Source organism: Microtus pennsylvanicus, chromosome 11, assembly GCF_037038515.1.
Source record: "Microtus pennsylvanicus isolate mMicPen1 chromosome 11, mMicPen1.hap1, whole genome shotgun sequence".
NCBI classification, from domain to species: domain Eukaryota; kingdom Metazoa; phylum Chordata; class Mammalia; order Rodentia; family Cricetidae; genus Microtus; species Microtus pennsylvanicus.
Window position 1 is genome coordinate 69215516 of NC_134589.1, and position 14021 is coordinate 69229536.

The 14021-nt window shown below is 42.2% G+C and overlaps 1 protein-coding gene across 2 annotated transcripts; it reads right to left on the minus strand.

The window, feature by feature from the left end:
- Nucleotides 1–13646, minus strand: Skp1 (S-phase kinase associated protein 1). 2 transcript variants are annotated; one of them, XM_075992699.1, is made up of 7 exons: nt 13489–13604; nt 10633–10679; nt 9833–9929; nt 5719–5792; nt 3357–3500; nt 1912–2052; nt 1–734 (listed from the first exon to the last, which is right to left on the minus strand). In XM_075992699.1, the coding sequence occupies exons 3-7, from the start codon at nt 9927–9929 to the stop codon at nt 699–701; spliced, it is 492 nt and encodes a 163-aa protein (XP_075848814.1). In that variant the 5' UTR covers nt 10633–10679; nt 13489–13604; the 3' UTR covers nt 1–698. The 2 variants fall into 2 exon arrangements, with proteins under 2 accessions (XP_075848814.1, XP_075848813.1); XM_075992698.1 differs by lacking the exon at nt 10633–10679 and having other exon boundaries at nt 13489–13646.
- Between the last annotated feature and the right edge of the window lie 375 nt (nt 13647–14021).

Genomic DNA, 14021 nt, shown 5'->3' on the forward strand with positions numbered 1-14021 from the left:
TGAAGTAAGTGTCATTTTTAATTGAAAAGCTAACAAATGTCTAGTTACAGCCTCTTGAAAAGCTAAGAAATGTCGAGGTACAGCCCTCCTCCCAAACCAAAATGGGTAGTAAACTAAATCTCTAGGCAACATATTCAAAGCTGAGATTAAAAATTAAAGGGGAGGCGGATAAGACAAAACAAGTCCTCAGATCCAATTAAGAGAGCCCAGCTGTATACAAGCTTACCAGCAGCAAAGAGGCTGGAACACATCTTAACAACCCCACTTGCAACATTGACTTCAAGTTCCCTTGTTCCAGTTTCCAACTCATGAACAAAGATCATGTTTTATTAATTCTATTTCAGAATACTTCTCATAAGTTGTTTTATTTACAATGCCAACTTTCAAAGGCTCACTGAAGTTAACTGGACAATGAACTAGGCAGAAATCACTTTACAGAAAGAGGGAAAGCCCAAAATGCCACTTTCCACAGAGAACCCAAAAGTTCAGTTTTATTCAGAATACTGAAAAAAACAAAAACAAAAGAACTTTAGCTCATAGAAGAAACTCAGCCATAGGTCAGATCTGTACTGGAACTACACATGCAGTGAGGACGAGACTGCGTTTGTCTACTGTTCTAATATTAACAATTATAAACAGAGCAGTGCAACTAGCATGTGGAACAACCCTTCTAGTGTTACAGTGTCAGGCACAGCACTTCACTTCTCTTCACACCACTGGTTCTCTTTGCGTACCTAGAAGAGACAGACAAGGAAGTACCTTGAGTGGTTTTCTGAGATGGCTATACTGTACCATCAGTAGTCTCTGTGATGTGAGAAGGGCAGGTGGAAAGCTGGGAAAATACCAGGCTAATTAAGAGTAGACTTGATTCCCACTGTCAAACAGCAAACACAACTAGGAGCTGTAGTCCCACTCTCTAAACTGGCAAGCACACTAAACTCATCCAATCTTGTATTATCAGGCTCCACTTTGTAAAGCCAACAATTAGGACGTTTGTCCTAAACGTCCTAGGTAAAAAAAAATCTATAATCTGGTAATGAAGAACCCCAAATCCATTTTTCTTGAGATGGCTCAGCAGTTAAGAGAACTTGACTGCTTTTCCAGAGATCCTAACTTTAATCTTCAATACCCACATGGTGGCTCACAACCATCTGTAATGGGATTAGATTCCTTCTTCTGGTCTGTATGAAGACAGAGCATTCATATACATAAAATACACACAAAATTAAATCGTTCAAGAGGCTGGACATGACTCAGAGGTTAAGAATGCTGTTTTCATTTAGTTCCTGCCCCACAACCACCTGTAACTCTAACTCCAGGGGATTCAATGCCCTCTTCCGGCCACCATGCTCACACACATGAATAAAAAAAAAAGTCTTCAAAAGAACAGTATCTTCTAAGTACTCAGATTCAGAGACAGACCAGAAGTAATAAGAAGAGGTATACATTATCCCTCTGTATCAAGACTTTTTTTGTTACTGGGTTTTGTTTTCTCAGCCCTGGATGTCCTGAAACTCACAGCTTGCCTCAGTCTTCCAAGTGCTGAGAGCAAAGGCATGTGCCTTCACACCTGGTTGCTATCAAGGCATTTAAAAGGCATCCTAGGTAAGTGCACCAATAAGCCCCAGTCCTAGCTCTAGCCCAAGACTTCATGATAGGCATCCTTTTTTCTTTTATGTTACTGAGGTTCAGTGTCCTTTTAAAATGTTATCAAAAAGCCGGGCGGTGGTGGCGCACGCCTTTAATCCCAGCACTCGGGAGGCAGAGGCAGGCGGATCTCTGTGAGTTCGAGACCAGCCTGGTCTACAAGAGCTAGTTCCAGGACAGGCTCCAAAACCACAGAGAAACCCTGTCTCGAAAAACCAAAAAAAAAAAAAAATAAATAAAAAAATAAAATGTTATCAAAAATACCTGGGCCTCTTCCTCTTCAGTAAAGTCATTTTTGATATTGAAGGTTTTACGAATCTCCTCAGGAGTTTTCCCCTTAATCATATTGGCCACAGTCTTGCATGTGACATCAAGCAAACCTTTGATGTCTAAGTAGTTTGCAGCCTGTAAATGACAGATGGTTTTTAGTCATGTGTACTGAACATTTGCGTGATTAACAATCTACATTGAGTTTAAAATGATACATCTTTTAATGAATTCTATGAAATTCTCTGCCCTTTAATACTAATTACTTTTAATTAACTTCATCTTTCACTAATTTTCCTCTTATATACTGCTTTACATTTATCCCAGATTTTAATTGTTTTATCTCAATTCAGTTAAGAATACTAATTAAAAATTATTCTTTAGGGGCTGGAGAGATGGCTCAGAGGATAAGAGCACCGGCTGTTCTTCTGGAGGTCCCGAGTTCAATTCCCAGCGACCACATAGTGGCTCACAACCATCTGTAATGAGACCTGGTGCCTTCCTTGCCAGCATTGTATGCTTAATAAATAAATAAACCTTTAAAAAAATTATTCTTTAGCTTATAAATAACTAGGAAATTACTGAATTTTCAAATATTTGTAATTTTTTTTCCAGATTTTATTTTGAGACAAGGTCTCACTATATATCCCTAAATGTCCTAAAACTTGCTATGTAGACCAGGCTGACCTCAAATTCAGAGCTCAATCTGCCTTTACCTTCTGTATTCTGTATGGGATTAAAGGTATGCACCACCATACCCAGCTTTAGACATTTTTTATGTTTCTATCACTGAGGTCAGATAAGATACTTTGTATTACTTGAATACTTTTAAATCTGAGCTTTTTATGGTCCACAACTTGGTCTATCTTGACCAGAATTTATATGGCTGTTATTAAATGTAAGAGACTACATGCCAATTAAGACAAGTTGTTCAACAGTGTTTCTGAACTGGTTTTCTGTCCACTTATCATAATTACTGAGAAATAGTAACGAAATTTCTATGACTGAACAACTGTGTCTTGACCTTTGTGTTTTACTTTTTCCACTTTTTGAAGATCTGCTTCTAGGTAGGTGTTTATAACTATATACTCTTAACGAATTAATCCCCTTATCATTATGAAACAGCCCTCTTTAGCTCCAAAATATAACCATTCTAGCTTTCTTTTGAATTGTGTTAGCATACTCTTTTTCATCTTTAATTCTAATTGTGCCTGTTTACTTAAAGTGAGTTTGACACAGCAAGAGTTTTACTTATCTGACCTGACATTTCTACCTCTCAAAAGTGCTTGGACCGTTTAAATTTAATGTAACTACTAATATGTAACATTGCATGAGTCCAGAGACTATCCACAGTTGAGGATCAATGATGCACCTAGCAAATTTAACCCTTAAGGGGTAAAGGCTCTGCAACAGAACTACCTTATTATATACCAGTAACATACCAGAATAAGTTCGAAAAGTGTTCCTTGGTCAACTTTCAGGAATTCTTGGTCCCAAACAGGAATATCATCTGTCCGCTTTTCTTTGTTCTCATCATCCTCAGGAGGAGGAGGGTCATCCTTGTGATGGGTGCACCACTGAATGACCTACAACAACAAATTCTTCTGACAATCTGTTACAAGACTTTCAGTTTAATGCTGGGAGCATCAATCCTACACTGGGATAAGAACTAGCTAAAGGGTGATCTAACAAAAAGTTAGAGTCAACTTTTAAAAACAAAGTTTGCTTATTGCAAACACACACACAGGAAGGCTGGACAAGTGAGCCTTTACTTCCACCATGTGGATTCACAGACCAAACTCAGACCATCAAGCTTGGCAGGAAGAGGCATTACCCATTAAGTTATCTTGCTGGCCCTAAACTTGTTAGTTGCGCCAATTACCTTGTACTCCTGATCCTCCCACTACCCACCCCACATCCTCTGACAGTCAAGCTCGAAAGAAAAAAATGAAGCTTAAATAATCTTTTTAACTTTTAAGGATGAAAGATCTTATTAGATGTAACCAAATCATTCATAGCATTACACCTGATTCTGTTAAAAACAAAAAAATGGTAGAGGGGCCATGTGTTTTGAGGCATACTTATAATCTAATAAACAGTTGGGGGAAAAAAAAGTAGGAGTCTGAGTTCCAGGCCAGCCTGAGATGGCAAGGCTTGTCTCAAAAACATAAAACAATAACCTCCCCACAAACCAAGAGGCTGGAGAGATGACTCCGAGATTAAGAGCATTTGCTATTCTTACAGAAGACCTAAGTTCAGTACCCAGCACTCAATGGGAAGCTCACAACTGCCTGTATTTTTTTCTGTCTTCTAGCCTCTGCAGACAACTGAATGCAGATGGCACACTTAACAAAACACTTGTACGCATATATAAATAAAAATCAGAGAGGCTGGAGAGAGTACTCAGTAGTTAAGAGCATCTTGCTGCTATTCCACAGGACATGGGCTCAATTCCCAGCACTCACATGATAACCCACAACCACCTGTAACTCTAGTTCCAGGAGGTTTGATGCCCTCTTCTGGCCTCCTCAGGCACCAGGCACACAAAGGAAGGCACGACACCTATATACATATACATATATAAAATAAAATGCAGGGCTGGGGAGACAGTTCAGCCCTAGAGTGCTTGCTGAAGCTGAGCACACGCATTTAATCCCAGCACTCGGGAGCCAGAGGCAAGTGGAGCTCTGTGAGTTTGAGGCCAACCTGGTCTATAAAAGCTAGTTCTGGGACAGGCTCCAAAGCTACAGAGAAACCCTGTCTTGAGTGTTTGCTGAACAAGCATTAAGGACCCAATTTTGAATCCTTAGCATCTATATAAAAAAGTTGAGACAACATGCACTTGCAAGCCCTAGAGCTTGTGGTATGTGGGATGGGGAGGGAAGCTTGTTTGTTACCAGTCTAGCTCTAGATTCAGGAGATAAGAGTCATATATCAGGAAATCTGATGTGCTCCTCTGGCTTCAGGTAGACATTCAAAACACATGTGTACACATACCATACACAAACAAAAACAAATTTATTCATTTACACTAAGAAACAATGGAAAGATTAAAAGTTAAGTTCATTAAAGGTATGGTGGCACATGCCTGCAATTCTAGCACCCACAAGGCAGCAGGATTGCTTCCAAGTTGAAGGCCAGTCTGAGCTATCAACCAAGACCCCATCTTAAAAAAAATCAAACCAAGCTGGGCAGTGGTGGCGCATGCCTTTAATTCCAGCACTTGGAAGGCAGAGGCAGACAGATCTCTGTGAGTTCGAAGCCAGCCTGGTCTACAGAGCTAGTTCCAGGACTGGCTCCATAGCTACTGAGAAACCCTGTCTCAAAAAAACAAAACAAAAGAAAACAAACAAAAAACAACCAACAACAACAAAAAGAAAAGCCAAACCAAGTTTGGCAGTGGTGGCATAAGCCTTTAATCCCAACACTCAAGAGGCAGAGGCAAGCAGAGCTATCTGAGTTCTAGGCCAATCTGGTCTACAAAGTGAGTTCCAGGACACACAGGGCTACACAGAGAAACCCTGTCTCAAAAACCAACAACAAAACAAACACAAACCAAAGAAATAAAACAAGCACTAGAGAGGCAACAGCAAGCAGATTTCTGTGAGTTCAAGGCCAGTCTTGTCTACAGAGCTAGTTCCAGGACTGGCTTCATAGCTACTGAGAAACCCTGTTTTGAAAAACAAAGCAAAACAAAACTTACCTGCGCTGGGTGTGTAGCTCAGTATCAGAACATATTTGAGACCCTAAATTCAATACCCAACACCAAAACAAGAAAAACAAAAACAAAAAATAACTACTTACCTTTTTTAGAATTGCTGCATTAACATTTGGTAAAGGAACAGGATCATCATCTCCCTCATCATCCATTCCCAAATCTAAGAAATCCAGCAAGAGAGAAGCCATTATTTCCCAACTCCATAACAACATACTTAGTCAGGACTTCTAGTGTGATAAAACACCAAAAGCAAGTTGGAGAGAATTTATTTCATCTTATACTTCTAGGTAACAGCCCGTCAAAAAGTAGGCAGGAACCTGGAGGCAGGAACTGAAGCAGAAGCCACTGGCTTGCTCCTCTGCCTTGCTCAGCCAGCTTTTGTTTTTTTTTATCTTTTTTTTTTTTTTAAAAAAAATAATTATTTATTCTCATGTATATTGGTGTTTTGCCTACATTTATGTCTGTGTGAGGGTGTCAGATTTTGGAGTTAGAGACAGTTGTGAGCTGCCATGTGGGTACTGGGAATTGAACCCGGGTCCTCTGGAAGAGCAACCAGTGCTCTTAACCGCTGAGCCATCTCCCCAGCCCCAGCTTTTGTTTTGTTTTGCTTTTTTTCTTTCCTTTTTTATTTTTTTTCAAGATGGAGTTTCCCTGTGTGTCCTGGAACTTGTTCTATAGACCAGGCTGGCTCGAACTCAAAAGAAATCCACCTGCCTCTGCCTCCCAAGTGCTGGTTCAGCCAGCTTTTTTTTTTTTACAACTCAGGACCACCATCTAGGGGTAAGACAAATCCACAATGGGTCCCACCCACAACAATCATTAATCAGGAACACCCCCCCCCATACACACACTCACAGGTCAATCTGGTGGAAGCATTTCCTCAATTTTACTGCAGCTTGTGCCAAGTAGACCTAAAACTATCTAGTATGGATGGGCATGGGGCACACACCTGTCAGTGATTTAATGAAGTATGAATAACTAAGGAACATCTTGAAAAGCTGAATCCCATTCTCTCTCTTTTTTTAATATGACCCATTTTTTTTTATTATTTGCTTGTTTCTTATATTTGGAGTACTTTTGGGGGATATCCTTGGCCTAAGAGTCTTTGCCATAGTCCTCAGCCACTACACAACTGCAATAAACGTTACAGGGTTTCCTCTCTCCATCAATTTACACAACAGTCTGTAACTCCAGTTCAAGAAGAATCTGATGTTTTCTCCTGGCCTCTGGAGGGACTGCATGCACAGGGTGTATATAAATACATGCAGACAAAACACTTAGGTCAACCCGTAGGTACTGCAAATCTAGATGAGAACCAAAACAGACACTGCACTTGAGCACAAGGCACTCACTAAGGTCCTTTATAACAAGTTTCAATGGAGTGGTAAAGAGCAGGTCATCTCTCTCCCAGTAACTCCAATACTTGTCTTTCACCCCTTCCCACCTTAGAGAAAACAAAGACATAAACAAAACAAAAAGCCTCAAGTTTATATATAACCCCCCAACACTGTTAAGAGAATCTACACGGTAAAATCTTTCTTTGTGTAACATATACTGATAATGCAGACAACATAAAATATTACCTTTATTTAAATACAAAGATATTTAGAAGAAGGCTTAAGTACTAATAAAGCTTCTCTAGTATTTAGCAGTGTTTTTAAGACTTTATATGAAAGTAGCAAAATACATTCCTTTAAGCTATTTAGTTTCAGGGACTTCTGGTCAGTACCTGTCAGATAATGGTATGTGATACCATTATCTTAGACAAATAAGTCAATCCAAACGTATACATATCAAGATTTTCACTTCTAATTACTCTGAGTTTAAGAGTTTCATTTTGTTCTTAAGTCATATGGAACCAACCAGAAACACTGTATATACAAAACAAAATCAGTAAGAAGCCAAATCCAAAGAACTCCAGACCTCAGGAGGCTAGAATCCTGTAAGCTGCAGGTACTTCCTATGAAACCATGCTGCTTTGAGCCCACAAATACAGAGGAAAAGACTCCTTTAACTACTGCTATCTATCATTCTACTTACTTCTGAGAGCAAAGCTGTCTGTACAAGTTTCTAGACAACTAAAGCTCTTAAAATTGGCAAATGCTTCTCTGAAGCAGGATAGGACAGATGAGCACATCAAACAACCGCTAAGATGAAGTGACTACTTCCATTGCTAAAACAAGTATTCAGGAAGCAAGTTTGCTGTCGGTTATTCACCTACTTTTATAAGACACCTGAATCACTTTCTCTGTATTGGGACCATTCCATACTCCCTCAATCAGCAGGTAACTTGATAAACCATGACTACAGGACATATCAAGGGGTTTACACACTTAATAGAAAGGATCATGCCCGGTGGTGGTAGTGGCAGTGCACGCCTTTAATCCCAGTACTTAGGAGGCAGAAGCAGGTGGATCTCAGTGAGTTCGAGGCCAGCATGGTCTACAGAGCAAGTTCCAGGACAGCTAGGACTTTTAAACAGAGAAACCCTGTTTTGAAAAAACAAAAAAGAAAGGACCTACAATGTTTGTTACCAGAATATTGGACTTCAGGTGCCACATGACATGTACCAACTACCAAAGAGAATATGTTCACAGTTTTTATTTTAAAAAGTCACTCACAAAGAAGACATTCTCCGTGCAATCAGTATTACGAGTTCTCTACCTCAGGTGAACTTGTCTAATTGTGCACAAAGCCTTGGGTTCAGGCCCCTGTACTGTAAGGAGAAGAAAAACCCCTACCTCTTAGTTATACAACCCAGCAAGCATTCCAGTCACCTAGAAATGTTCCATTTTCCCTTGAAGGAATCTCCCAAAACAATTCTAGTTCAAAGTCATTTTTATCTCTAATCCTCTCAAATTCATTTACATCTTCACCAGTTATGGTATTACAATCCTATCCCACCTAGACAAACAGCTACTAAAAACTGTAATTTGGCTGGGTAGTGGTAGCTCACACCTTTAATCTCAGCACTTGGGAGACAGAGTCAGGCAGATCTGTGAGTTCGAGGCCAGTCTAGTCTACAAAGCAAGTTCCAGGATAGCCAGAGATGTTACATAGAAAAACCCTGTCTCAAAAAACAGAAACAAACAAAAAACTGGATTTTTTTTGTTGTTGTTGTTTTATGTGGATGGGTGTTTGTCTGCATGTTTGTGCACCACTTGCATATCTGGTGTCTAGCGGTCAGAGGGTGCTAGATGGCCTGGTATAGCAGTTACAGGTAGTTCGAGGCCAGCCTGGTCTACAAAGTAGTACCAGGACAGCCAGAACTGTTACACAGAGAAGCCCTGTCTTTAGGGGGAGGGGGGGAGAGGACATGGACAAACAGACGACGACTGGATGTGAAGGCTTGTTTATATATGTAATCTCAACATTCTTTGTGTACTGCAGAGGCAGAAATGAGAGACCCAGCCTCAAAATAGAGTGGGAGGTAGGGACTGGAAAGATGGCTTTAGTGGTCAAGAGTATGTACTGCAGCAGACCCACTTCAGTTCCTGGCACCATATTGGGCAGCTCACAAGCACCCATATACTCCAGGCTCCAGACAAATCCAATGCCTCTGGCACTTGCAAGCACGTGCATATATCTAAACACACACATAATTCACAATAAAACCTTAAAAAACAATATAGCCAGGTAGAATAGTGTACACCTTTAATTTCAGCACATGGGAAGCAAAGACAGGTAGATATCCCTGAATTCAAGGCCAACCTGGTCTACAGGGAGTTCTAGGACAGTCAGGGTTATACAGACCCTCTCTTAAGAAAAAAAGCAAAAACACAACAACAAACCCCAACAAGGTGGAGTAGCGGAGCTGAAAGAAAACTGACTCCTGAAATACATTATCTGGCATAACATGGCATGCCTACACACACAATAATTTTTTTGTGTGTGTTTGTGGGTCACACTATATAGTCTTAGCTGGCCTGAAACTCATATATCCCCCTGCCTCTGCTAAGTGCTGGAATTAAAGGTGTGAGCCACCATGCCTAGCAATCTTAAAAAAGGGAAAACAAAAAAAAAAAAAAAAACACTTTAATAGTCTATGGTTTCATTATTCATACAATGCAGAAAAGAAACCACCCTTCTCACTCTCAAGCTTGTAACAGACTGGCTCAAGTAAACCTAATACTTGGAGGTTACATGCCACCATCCTAAGTTACACGCCCCCCCCCCCCCACCAAGATTTCATAAAGTTACCTTCCAGCATGGTCTTGATAGTCACAGATTGTTTGGCAATTTCTACATCAACTTCAAATATCTCTCCATCAGAACTCTGCAACTTTATCGAAGGCATCTAAAGAAAGTACATTGAATAATTATTAATTCTATAAGATGTTTCATCAACTAGTCTGTCAGGAAGCGGTAACTTAAGAGCTATTGTACAGTTCTAAGTTCTTCACAAACAAAACAAAATCTCCCAAGTACAGCTCTTTTAAACAGCCTTACAGGTCCACTTAAAGGCAGTTCTGAATTTACAACTGGTATTAAGAGCTATCTCTATTTGCCATTTACTTTAGAATATGTGTGGGTGTGCATATATCTCAGCACACATGTGGAGGTCAGAACTTGCAGGAGGTAGTTCGCTCTTTCCCCTATGTGGATTCCAGGGATCAAGCTGAGGTCATCAGGCTTGGCAGCTCAGCCATTTACTAACCCCTCACAATTTTTAAGATATATGCTTTCCACGTTCCTCCTGTATGCTCCCCACTGAGTAATCATTCAATATGAAAAATTAACTGCCACAGCAACCACCTTTGGATCGAGTGACGTCAGTCCAAAATAAACAAAGCTATCAAATAAAAGTAAATTTCTTACAGTGAAACCCTACTAGTGAAAAACAACTACTCCAAAGAGTAGAATAGAGTATGCACACTTAGATAAACAAACAGAAGAGTACACACAAGAAAATAAAAGACATATATAAGCAGATGTCAATACGATCTCTAAAGCCCACAAGGAGCTTAAATTTAGAAGAGTCCTTTTTAATTTTTCATTACCTACTTACTGTTCAGGTGTACAAGTTTGAGATACTCTGACTAAATCCCTACAATAAAAAAATCTGTTTCAAAAATGTATTTTAAGTCAAGTGTGGTGGCACATGCCTTTCTAAGTCAAGAGGCAGAGCAAGACAGGTCTTTGTACTTTCTGTGAGTACAAAGCCAGTCAGGTCTAAATGTAGCCAGAGCTACACAGAAAGACTTTGCCTCAAAAAAAAAAAAAAAACAAAGCAAAAACAAGAAAATGCATTTTAAGTCATGGGAGCATATGCCTATAAACTCAGTACTTGAGAAGCAAGGTACAGAGTCAAGTTCAAGTCCAGTCTGGGCTAGATGAGAACCTGTCTCAAAAAATTAAAAGTGTTTGTCTTTAATCTCAGCACTAGGGAGGAAGAGACAGGAGGGTCTCTGAGTTCAAGGCCAGCCTGATCTATAAGAGTGAGTTCCACAACAGCCAGGATTAGAGAAATCAGTCCCATAATACCCAAATTTTGGAAGGCTGAGGCCAGGGGGATCATAAATTCAAGGGCTGCCCGGATTACATACAAAGTTCAAGCCAGCCTGTGGGAACTCAAAATAAAATACCAAAGAGGCGGAGGTTACAGCTCAGTAGTGTAACCACCCCCTAACACTGTCCTCTCCACCTGGCCAAAAAATGAGCCAGTGCATGTAAGCACATATCATAATCCCAGCCTTTAGGCAAGGAGGAGGATCACATAGAAAGAAGTATGAGGCTGGCGTGGGTTTCATGAGACCCTGTCTCAAAAACTGAACTCAACAGCCAAAAACTCAATTCAGATAAAATATGAGCCATTAGGAAAAATATAACTTCATATATAAAAAAATTAAGCAAACTAAAACTAACATAAAACTAACATGACTTGAATTTGAGGGAAAGTCAAAAGCAAACAAAACTAAAACTAAAAGCTCTAAGCCTGTAATTGTAATTTCTTATCTTCAGATCTCTCCCTCATTCTTCCAAAAGAGGAGGATTAATTCAAGACCTCTTTAAACTCACAGGCAGCTTTTTTTTTTCGGTTGTTTTTTTGAGACAGGGTTCTTCTGTCCTAAACTCCCACCTGTTTCTGCCTCCACTACAGAGACTAAAGGTATGCACCACACCTAACTCACAGGCAACTCTTTAAGGTCTGTGATTGTGAGGTAAACACAATTCTTCAGTGTTATTACTATCTATTAACTCAAGGTACCGCTGAAGCTTTCTGATCTGGGCTGTATTAAGAAACAATGTGAATTTTCACAAAATATAGGGTTTGGCATATAAAGTAATTATTGCACCCCTTTCAGAGTCAAACACTTAAGACTCTAATCTCTTAAAATATTCATTCAGCTTTCACAACACTTGTCCCCATCCCTCAAGCAAACAAGCTGGGGATGGGGTGGGGGCGCTAAATCCCATTCTCCAATCATTCACTGAAATACCCAGCTCTCACTCATCCCTGCTTGGAGAGACTCAGATTTCACTTTTCAACTCAGGAACATGTCTGCTTCTCCATGGTACTTAGTGCTTGCCAATAATGCAGAACAGAGAACAGAGCAGCACACCTCCCCTATGATAAGGCAACAGTACAGCTAACAATAAAGGGAGGCTAGTTTTTAATAGCAAAACATGTTCTTTCCTAGTACCCAGCACTGGAATGCACACTCCAGAACAAGTCTACGTAGTTGACAGAATTACTTTAAAAGTAACATCATTCCATATTTCCTTGAAATAATCCACAATAAATAAAGATGTGCTTAGTCATAGTCGAATTCAGGTATTAGGTTGCTTGCACGGGAGCCAGGATCTTATTAAATGACAGGGAAGCAATCGGTTAATCTGTAATTCAATGCACTCTGTAATCCTAGAATTAACTTTCGGTGCTGTGTTGGAATTAAGTGCAAAATTTTTAAGTAATAATGTATGAGATTTCGATTTGACATGCTTTCAAAAAAAAAAACCCTTCAATACTTTGAGCTCCTGGATTTGGAAATTAAACCACCTAGAAAATTCTACTAAACCTAAACTTTAAACAAAAACAAACACCTGTTTTAAGTGACTCGAAATTCTGACACCTTACTAGTCTGCAGAATGGAAGGGACTGCACTGTTCTATGGCACAGACACATTCTACTGTGACATTTTGAAGAAAAACGACCAGTCCCCAACCCGAACCAGCGGACTCCATTAAAAGTGAACCAAGGGGCAGGTGTCAGGCTAGCCCTTAAAAATCCCAGGCGCCTCCTGTTTTAGGGTCAAGGGCTCCTAGAGTCACACACCTCAGACGACGGGGTCGGCTAGGACAGTAGTGAGTTCAGAGACGGCAGGACGCGACAAAGCAAGGCAAAGAACTAGCCCGTCTGGACCTGCAGCTTCGGCGGTACAACAGGCAAGACCCATAGGGAGCTAGGAGCGCCAGATACGGGAGGAAGAGAGGGAGCCCCAAATCGAGCCGACTAGCAACGACCCCCACCACCTGGGGCGGCCAGGGACCCCCCCCAGCCCCGCCGCCACCCGCCCTGGAGCGCGGGGCAGCAAGCCTGTCGCTGAGGCAGGCCCGGGCCGAAGCCTGGGCCTTGCAGCCACGTTCGGGTCCGACCGGCGCCGCCCTCAGAGGAGCAGGCTCGTCACAGGGCTCGGCTACGACTCCTCGGGCGAGCGCCGAGAGGCCGCGCGGCCCTGCCCCGGTCGACTCGCGCTCTCGGCGGTCCAGGGTCGGCAACGGGCCCCACGGCGCCTCAGGCTACGCCAGGCCGAGGCGCCGCCGCCGCCTCGTGCAGGCCACAGCCATCTCGGGGCTCCAACCACGCCCGCCCTTCAGGGACCACGTCCCGGTCCGGCTCGCGGGCGGCTACTCACGGTGCTCGGTCTTAAGACCGCGGGCCCGAGGCTGCCGGTCGCCGATCACAGAGGAGGTACGAGGAGGACAAGGCCACTCCAGCAACGCCGCGCGGCGTCAGCCTTTATAGGAGCGGGAAGCGGGCGCCGAGGACCCCGGGCTCGTGACGTCACATAGCCGGCCGGGCTGGCCGTGGAGATCGCCTGGCGGCAGGCGGTGGGCGGCGCGGCAGACCCTGAGGGCAGACGAGGTCTACGGAAGGGATGCTGAGGGGCACCGGACGGAGGGGCGGCTAGGCGGGAGAGCGCTTTCACCTTACTCCTCTGCCCTCAAGAGCGCCCTGCTCTCCTTCACTGCGGACGCCGGCACCGGCTGGGGAACCAACGCGACCCGAAGGGTCTTTCAGGCAGGGGCTGTCTTAAACTGCGTGAAAGACCCCAGTCCTGAAAAGCCTGGAAACAACAAACCGCAAAACCGGTTGTGGGGGTGGTGGTGTGTGTTCCACTTAGAGGGTTCACCTGAGCCAGACCGTCGTTTCCCTCCTAATAACCCA